Source organism: Ursus maritimus, unplaced genomic scaffold (genome assembly GCF_017311325.1).
Source record: "Ursus maritimus isolate PB19 unplaced genomic scaffold, ASM1731132v1 scaffold_15, whole genome shotgun sequence".
NCBI lineage: Eukaryota > Metazoa > Chordata > Mammalia > Carnivora > Ursidae > Ursus > Ursus maritimus.
The window spans coordinates 23,081,894-23,091,478 of NW_024423897.1; the positions used below are offsets into that span (position 1 = coordinate 23,081,894).

The 9,585-nt window shown below is 55.9% G+C and overlaps 1 protein-coding gene across 2 annotated transcripts in view; it reads right to left on the reverse strand.

The window, feature by feature from the left end:
- Nucleotides 1-9,585, reverse strand: part of PPARGC1B (PPARG coactivator 1 beta) — a 110,482-nt gene that overhangs the window by 17,362 nt on the left and 83,535 nt on the right. For both annotated transcript variants that reach the window (XM_040630418.1, XM_040630417.1), the window contains exons 4-7: nt 4,605-4,721; nt 2,404-3,553; nt 1,420-1,456; nt 764-828 (exon numbers count right to left, since the gene is read on the reverse strand). In XM_040630418.1, the coding sequence (XP_040486352.1) occupies nt 764-828; nt 1,420-1,456; nt 2,404-3,553; nt 4,605-4,721 (1,369 nt within the window). The remainder of the gene's footprint in view (nt 1-763; nt 829-1,419; nt 1,457-2,403; nt 3,554-4,604; nt 4,722-9,585) is intronic.

Sequence of the window (9,585 nt, forward strand, 5' to 3'; positions counted from 1 at the left end):
GCTGCCAGTGCCACAACGCAAACCTCCCACCTGGACCGGGCCACCACGGTGCCATCCGTGTTTCCTGCATCTGAACTTGGCCTCCATCCTCCCCAGTGCACCAAAGGAACTTGCTGAACGCCAGAGATCTCTTCCTTTCTGGGGCTCCCAAAGCCTCCAGGATCAAGACCAAACCCTCAGCCTGGCATTCCTCTCGGCCTTCTGTGATCGCTCCTTCCTGCCTGTCCCCCTTTTGCTAAGCAGCGACTCCAGGTGACCAGCCTCCTCAGGGGAACCTCTGATTTCACCCTACGAGCCTCTGCTCCTATCGATCAGGGATCTCCTTCCGGCCTCTTCGCTCCACAAATTCTGCTCCTCCCACAAGTCCGGCTCATAAGCCCCCCTTGCAAATCTTCCCAGGCCACACCCCTGCCCCGCCCCACCCTGCCCCTTCCTCCGTGCTCCCAAAGCTCTGGCACCGACTGAACCAGTGTGCCCAGAGCAGAACTCCGGCGTGGTGTGAGTCTGTCTCCTAAGGAGCTGGCAGGCTCCTTCGGGGGAAGATGTGTCTCTCTTCCTTTCCTACCTCGCCCTCAGCTCCTGTGCGGACTGTTTGCAGCTGAACGGCTGACTCTTCCCCTCACAACACCCTCACTGTGCACCTTCAGACCCCACGCGGCCTGTGCAGCAGTGGCTCGATGGCGCCGTTCCGTGTGGGGGACTCGTCACCAGGAGTCGTGTCAGTTCCCCCAAGGGCACCCCACCAGCTGCGCCCCTGGCTCACCTGCGGTGCCACAGAGCTCCACCGTCAAGGTCTGCTCAAAGCTCTTCCTGCCAAAAGGAGGGTCACTGGTGGGGGCGGGGAGGGAGGACAGAAAGGAAAGAGGCCAATGAGCAGCAGCTCCACCTCCCCAGTGTACAAAGAGGACAAGGGACACTGTGACAGACCCTGGTTCTGCTGCCGAGAGGGAGAATTTTCTGGGAAACCCCCACCCTGGCTTAGAGGAATTCAAAGCAGCATACAGCTCTTGCAGGAGACACAGGAGACATTTGCCGGAGGCTGGAGACAGGGCGAGCATCATCACCCTCCTTATTTTACAGACGGAGCACCTGAGGCCCGGAGAGGGAAGGAGACTTGCTCAAAGCCACACAACATTACCAGCTTTCCCCTGCAGAGAAAATAATTCCTCCCCTCTGTCCTGGAGAGGACAGCTTATGAAATGGCCTGAAACCTTAATTCCCCACTTCCCCTGGGCCTGCAGAGACCTCCCTTCTAAGGGAGCCCAGCTACCGAGGGCCCCACATGGCAATGAGGGCAGGAGCATGGGGACAGGGGCAGGCGCAGGGCCTTACCACCCACCCGACCCCCCACCCCCAATACACATACCCAACAGGACAAAAACTCATGGAATAATAAACCAGTGATTTCCAAAAATCTACCTTTGCGACAAGGCCAGCATGAGGCACCTGGGAGAGTCTGAAAAGAAGATGAAAAGGAAAAAAATAAGATTCCCCAACACAGCATCACTAGCAGATGTTTCCCTCTGGAGGAAACCCCGAACCCCCACTGGTACCAAGCAGGGCTCCCCACAGGCATGTGACCCAAAAGCCTCTGTCATTTTTAGGGAAGGGCAGGAACAACTCAAAGCCACCTTCATTCTCAGGATCTCAGCAACATTAGTGGTGGGCGGACTACTGGAGTTTTCAGAAAGAGCAGGTAGATACAAGGGTGACCCCTTCTGGCCAAACAGTGTAGTACAGTGGGGGGGAACCCCAGGCAAGGCCGGGGGGTGGGGGGCCACAGGTGGACAGATGGACGGATGCAGGACTCGCTAGCTGAACAGGTCGCTCGATACCTTTGTGCCTCAGTTTCTGTGTCTGACAATGGAAATTATGCCAGCACCTACCACACAGGCCCCCTGTGAGGAGTCAGTGGGGTTAAGCTGTGTCAAGTTTTAGACCAGCACCTGGCATAGCAAATATACAATAGATACCCGTTATAATCACCACCACTACTGTTACCATTTAAAATTCAATGTCATTAGGGAGCTGGATTTACAGACTCACTCCTTTCGTCACATCATCACCCAGGACGTCTTCTCTAGAGCACTTAGCACAATTTGTAATTATCCTCCTTTTTTATTTACTTTGTGATTGCCTGCCTACCCCACAGACACACCAGCCCCACGAAGGCATCTGGCTCCATGTTCATTAAGTGGTGCCTGGCCCATGCGTGATGGAAAACTCAGAGATGGGTGGGTGACTTCTGACGATCCGCCCAACTAGCCCATTGCACAGAAAGGGAAGTCGAGAGCCGGAGAGGGGAAGGGACTTGCCCAGCACAGGGCTCCTGGCTCCCAGTGCAGTGGGGTACACCACGCCCCATCCCTGCCCCCTCTCTTGCAGACCACCGACTCCGACTACCTCTGGAAGGGAGCCGTGGGCAGCTGGGGTCCTCATCCGTGTCCCCACACCCACTCTCACAGGGGCTCTCCAGAGCCGGGATCTGGGGTCCCCGTGGGAGCTGCTGGTCTTGACCACTGTCCTCATCTGTGGGGCTGCCCAGTGCCCCCTCCATGTCGTAGGTCTCGGGAGCCAGACGCAGCGAGGGCAGAGCTCCTTGGGGCTCCACAGGGACCAGAGACTCATCAGAGAACGCCAGCCAGGGACCCAGCTCCGGGTTCAGTCTCCTGGAACGCCGCACAGGGCACACCGCGTTCTCCAGCTTCCTCCCCAGCTTGGTCCATGGCAGGCCTCGGCCTGGTCTTTTCCGGCCCCACTCCTTCTCCTCCTCCTCTTCCTCCTCCTTTTCTTCCTCCTCCTCTTCCTCTTCCTCCTCCTCCTCTTCCTCCTCCCGCTGCAGCCTGCCTGACCGGCCGGCATGCCCTTTCACTTGAAGCCGCAGTGGGCGCAGGCTGGGTCTGGGCCCGGTGCTCCTGGGCGAAGCTGTGATCCTCACCTCCTCCACGGGGGACGGGTGGCCAGGGGAGGCCTGGCTGTCTTTGGGGGTCCTGGGCCTGGGTCGGGGTGTAAGGGAGGCATAGACGGGTGTGGCCAGGCGGTAAGGTTTGCTGACATCACAGAGGACATCTTGAGCCAGAAGTTCCCTCAGGATGGAGAACTCAGCCCAGGAGCCTTTGGAAGGGTGCTGGGACCGGGGCTGGGGTTTGACCTGCTCAGAGGGGCTGCCGCAGGGCTGGGGGGCTGGCTCCGGGGCCCGTGGGGGCAGTTTCCTCTGGGGGAGGCAGTAGGTGTGCATGTAGCGAATAAGCTGCACGATCGCCTGTGTGTTCTCCCGGGACCCCTGGGTGCCGGGGCCTGCCCTGCCCGGGGCCGGGGAGTCCTGCGGCGAGGCTGGAGCTGGCGGGGGGCTCGGGCAGTCCTCACCAGCCTCCTCCTCCTCCTTAGCTGGGAGCTGGGGACTCGGGGCGGGTGGCGGCTGCAAGCCCCTGTCCGGGGAGCGGGCTTTAGTCTGGGGGCAGGACGGCACCGAAGTGAGGTGCTTGTGCAGTTCCGTACAACTCCGGCTCTGAGACTGCACTGTGGGGGCCTTCTTGTCTTGGGCGCCGTCCACCTTGACAGAGAGAAAGAGGGCAGAGTGAGGAGGGAGGCCCGCACTGTCCCTCTCCGCTCTGCCCCGCACCTGTAGCCGCCTGCCGGGGCCCACATGGCACCTGGCAGCGCTCAGGTGATGAGGAGCAAAGGAATGACCAGACTCGTAACAGACCACCCAGCCACGGATCGCACCCCTTCCCCGTTCACTGCCACAGCCCTGCTCTGACCACCCCGCTCCCCTGCACTAGACCCTTCCATAATGGCTCGAGGAACTACATGAGCAGTTGCCTGGGTGTGGGGACAGTGATTAACTGTACATGGGGTTGCTGGGAGCTTTCTGGGATGATGGGAATGTTCTAGAACTAAACTGTGGTCATGGCTGCACAACCCTGTACATTTACCACAAATCATTGAATTATACTTTCAAAATAAGTATAAGTGCCTTTTATGATATTTAAGGGACACCTCCATAAAACCATTAAAAAAAAAAATCTTGATTCTGCCCTGAGGGCATGGGGTTGAGTCCCCTGCAGGAGTGGCCAAGGACCCAAGGGGAAGGACCAAGTCAAGGCTCTGAGTCACAGGCACGCTGGGAAATCACCTATGAAACCCCTTTGAAAGTCTTGGAAGATGGAGCCCAAGGAGGAAAAGGGATTTGTTTTGCTCCTTGGTGTTCATGACAGAGCTCTGGACTCTCCCATGGCTTCCCCCAGAAGAAATCCGAATTCTTTACTGTGGTCTCCAGTGAGATCTGAAGTTTCCATGTGTCTGCCATTAGAGTAAGCCTGCTGAGAGCAGGCCACGTCTTCCTGTCCCTGCTCTAACCCAATGTCTAACACGGTGCCTCAAACACTGAGGTATAGGAGAAAGTCCGGTGCTCTTTCCAGAACCCCAAACTGGCCTGGGCCTCAAAAAGTACCCAGCACACCAGCTACGAGGGCATTGTGAGGCACGAGGAGGGCAACTGGAAAGTGACTGAGCTGGATACCCCCTAATAAGAGCTGAAGGCTGTACCCCTCAGAGGCCACACCTGGGGGCCTGGGTGGATATGGGGACATATATACAAATACCTTCACACAGGGCCGCTGGTTCCTGGACCTGAGGCCTGCCTGGCGCCAGGCGGTCCCTTCCTTCTGGGTATCAGGGCTTGAGGTCGGGTAGGACGTGGCGAGGAGGAGTTTCTGCAGCTGTGGGAGAAGCAGAGAGGAGAGGAGTTGGGGCTGTGATCCACTGGGGGCCATGGAGAAGCGCATCTCTGGGAGAAGCCTGAGCCCAGAGCTAGCTTCTTGGGACAGAGCGTACTCTGACCCAGGGTCACCACAGGACCATGGGAAGAACAGAGGGCGGGCATTTCATGACCTAGAATATGTTCCCATCACATTAAGCACAGAAAGCAGACTGTCTAATAATCTAACACACACACAAGCATCCCCATAAAATGTCAATCCTTTTCAGAGTTACTAACCCAGGAGGAGTACCTGTGACTCTGAGAAATCCACACAGCCCTTGGGTAGTATCTTCCCATTCTACTGCTAAAATATGACGTGAACATGTTATTGGGACACTCTGCATACACCTGCGGTGCACACGCATGTGCACAGAAACTGGAAAGTCGGGCACCATGGTGATTCTTTGGTGTGGGATTCCAGCTCATTCCCCTTTGCTCTTTTTGCTTCTTCACCCTGTTCTGTTAGAAGTTAATTTCTTTTTTTTTTTTAAAGATTTTATTTATTTATTTGACAGAGATAGAGACAGCCAGCGAGAGAGGGAACACAAGCAGGGGGAGTGGGAGAGGAAGAAGCAGGCTCATAGTGGAGGAGCCTGATGTGGGGCTCGATCCCATAACGCCGGGATCACGCCCTGAGCCGAAGGCAGACGCTTAACCGCTGTGCCACCCAGGTGCCCCAGAAGTTAATTTCTTAAATTAAAAAATACTTGTAAATGGTGAAAAAATATATACCACAAACACGAAGGGTTGGACAATGAGAAGCAAGTCTCCCTCCTGCCCGAGGTCCCCTTTCTCCTTCCCAGAGGCAACTACTATTAGCCAACTTCTTGGGATCCCATCCTGAGGTGGAATGTGATCGTGCAAGAATATATGTACGTTGGGGCGCCTGGGTGATTCGGTCGTTGGGCGTCAGCCTTCGGCCCAGGGCATGATCCCAGAGTCCTGGGATCGAGTCCCACATCAGGCTTCTCTGCTGGGAGCCTGCTTCTTCCTCTCCCACTCCCCCGGCTTGTGTTCCCTCTCTCGCTGGCTGTCTCTCTCTCTGTCAAATAAATAAATAAAATCTTAAAAAAAAAAAAAGAATATATGCACGTATCACCTCCAACACACCTGTTTTTACACAGGCGGAAGCATACTGAAGCTTGCCTGGCTTTTCTAAGTTTTCTATAAAAACTGCTGCGACGCTTATGCTTCTGCACCCAGAAAGCAGGTGCACCGTGCGTCTCAGCAAGAGAGCGGGGAGCCAAGCACCCCTGGAAATTCCACCAGGAATCTTGTCCCGGCAAGACCGAGAACAAGCAGGGAAGCACGATGGGTTTTTGCTACAGCACTGATCTTCCCTCAAGGGATATGCCCCCCAGCTCCCCCCAGCATGGAGTGCCAAAGGCCCAGGCACCAGAGAAAAGGCCACTCTTCACTCCCCTAGGAGCTAGAGAATTTCCAGCACCCCACCTAGACCCCAAACCAACACACGCAGGTCTGTGATTCTCTGATATGGAGAGGAAAAGATCCTTGAGCTGGTGGAAAGGGGCCTGGTTCTGGCCCGGCCCAGCCCCACTCACTATGACACTTGAGCGAGTCCTTTCTCTCTCCAGGCCTTGGTTTCTCCATTGGCACAATGGCAGCAGGAACACTAAAGGGCTGGGTATGAACCTTTTTGATTCAGGAGTTTCTCAAAGGGTAAGACAGACGCTGCTGACCTCAGAGACACGCACAGATATACAGACGTCCATGGGTCCCAGTCAGTCCACCGGTGGACTCTCTGAGATCATGACTCCCGATTAAGAACTGGGCATTCAGATCACTTCTCAGGGCCTTTCTGAACTCTGCCAGTTCGCTGGGAGTCTAGATGGTGAGTCTGCTTCCTGTGCGTCTAGCACAGTGCCTGAAGTGCTCAACAGAACACTTCCCGAGGAAAGAGCATCTGAGGATGGAGAGAAACGCCCTGTGGCCAGCAGGGGTCGCTCTCTGCCTCTCCGGGGTTTGCTCCTTCTCCAGAATCCCCACCCTGAGATCCCTCTTCGGAGTACTACCGCCAGGACTATTACTTAGACAGCATTTATTGAGCAACTATGTGCCAGGCACTGTTCTAAGTGCTCTCTATGCATTATCTGCGGTACTCCTCCTAATAGCCTTGGAGAAAAGCCCTATAATTAGCTTCACTGTATGGACCAGGGAGCTGAGTCAGAGAGATCAGCAGTCTAAAGGACCCACAAGCACTAATTGGTGGGGCTGGGATTCAAACCCAGTCGGATTCCTGTCAGCAGAAGCCACAATGTGGGACTGAACGTATTCTCGTGTCCAGCACACAGTAGGTGCTTACTAAATGCTTCACGCCACCGGGGAATTTGCAGGCAGTGGGAAAGAAGGAAAAGGATCCTGGACCAGAAGTCAGAATACCGACTTGCTATGTGACCACAGCAGAATCCCTGCCTGCTCTGGGCCTCAGTTTCCCCAGAGCCAAACCTGATAGTCACCAAGGGCCTTTCCACTCAAAACTTCCCATGACCTAAGACCCTTCCTGGCTCAACAGGCTCTGATTTTCCGGCTGGGTCTTGTCAGCCCCCAGGAGCTGCAGACAGGTGAGTGCAGCTGGACTTCACATGCCCTATGAGATCTCAGCTCCCAGCTTCCGGCACCCTCAGCCTCAGTTAGGGGCAACTGCTTTCAGTCACTTGTGAGGTCTGGACACCTCTGAGAATCTGAGAAAAGCTGAGAGCTTCTCCCCAGAAAGCTGCAATGCCCTGTGCACATTCCCCCGTTCCACACACACTCACAGACGGCATTGAACTTGTGCTGGTGGGAGCATCAACCAGCCCCAACTCGGTGGAGAGCCATCTGGAACTAGCTGTCCAAACTGAAACACCGGATATCTGGAGACCCAGGAGTTCCCTGCTAGAAACTCACCCACTTAGATGTGGCAAAGGCCTGGGCCAGGGTGCTGACCGCCACAGGGTAGCAGTAAAGAGTTGGGACAACAGAAATCTCCACCCACCAGGGGACGAGTTGAACAAGTTATGGTACATCCCTACGAAAGAACACTACGCAGCTGACAAAAAGGACGGAGCACAGTGACCTGTGCTCATCTGCCTTTTCGAGACACACACAGTCCACTGAGAAGGTGCAGAGCAGTGTATAATGCAGACTCCCTTTTGTAGTTAAAAAAAAAAAAAAAGGTAGGGGCGCCTGGGTGGCACAGCGGTTAAGCGTCTGCCTTCGGCTCAGGGCGTGATCCCGGCGTTATGGGATCGAGCCCCACATCAGGCTCCTCCGCTATGAGCCTGCTTCTTCCTCTCCCACTCCCCCTGCTTGTGTTCCCTCTTTCGCTGCCTGTCTCTATCTCTGTCAAATAAATAAATAAAATCTTAAAAAAAAAAAAAAAAAAAAAAAGGTGGAAGAGGAAAGTCACAAAACATATCGGTAACCATGGTTACCTCCAGGCAAGGAGAACGCAACTGTGGGATGGGCAAGGAGGTTTTGCTTTTAACCATCCACATTTCCTGCTTGAATTTCTGCGTGTGTAGTTATAACCTTTAGGAAGAGGTTTACATGCAGCTTCAAGGGCTTACCACGTAAGGAAGGTCAATCCGTGAAATCCCAAAGGACCTACGAGTGCGGGAGCAGCCTCTACGGTCAGTCCGGGTAGGAAAGGTGAGGCCCAGAGACGCCTTCCAGGCTGCCCGCCGTTTGTCAGTGAGGCACAGACACCCCTGCAGGGGCCTGGCGCCGGTTCCCCGGCACCCACGACCCGTACAACCAGACACCACAGCCCAGGCCACCGCCATCACGTCAGCTAGGAATCGGTTCTCACCAGTGAGAGCTCGTCCACCTCGGGCGCCGGGGCCTGGGGCCTGTCCAGCGAGGGGCTGGGGCTGGGGGGTGCAGACGAGGGGGCAGGCGAAGCTGAAGCGCACGACGGTGCGTCTCCACCGTCCAGGGCCGGGAAGGCAGCCAGACCCACGTCATCTTCAGGGATGTCGTCCAGGGTCTTGGTGAGCGCTGCCAGGAGGGCCTCATTCTCACTGTCGATGATCTGAAGTGAGGCGCGCGGGTGGCGCAGAGAGGGACACGGTTAGTCAGTACCCTGGGCTCGGCCGTCTTCATGTCTTCGTGGCGGAATGCGCTCCGCACGGGCAGCCGCACCACCACCTCCTCGCCAAATCCTCTCCCACCCTTCCCCCCGCCCTCAGATCTCTCAGGATCGCTGGGAGAGCAGATGCCCAAGAAATATGTTATCGACTCCAGGAGTCACAGAAGTGTGCGAGCGGGCAGCGGGTGAGACTGGAAAGAGCCTCGCCCCGGGAGCCCCAGTCCCGGCTCTGCTGCTCACCAGCGTGGGCAAAGGGCTGTCCGGATGAAAGACACCTGCTGTGCCCTTTACCAGGGACAGCGGCTCCACACCACAGCCTCCTGTCCTAACTCCTGGGACACAGCCCTTGAACCCCGATGCCGGGCTCTGCCTCTGGGAAGAGCATCCCACCGCAGCCTCCCAGCCCCGCTGACGCTGCGGCCCAGCAGGCAGCCTACAGACTGGAAGCTTCAGGGCTGCCCGTGACAGTGATAACCACACACTAATAAAATGGCTACCATTTCCCAGTGGGTCCCTCGGCTTCGCTCACCACTCAGGAGAGGTCAGGAGCTTGGGCTCTGGGATCTGGGGCTGCATCTCAGATCCCACACTTACCAACCATGGGTCCTTGGGCTAGTTACTCAGTTTCTCACGTGTCCCATGCAACAACAGTACCTACTTCTTAAGGTTACTGTTGAGGACTAACTTCACCTGACTTAACGTACAGGAAGATGCTTCGAGAACAAATGGTGCT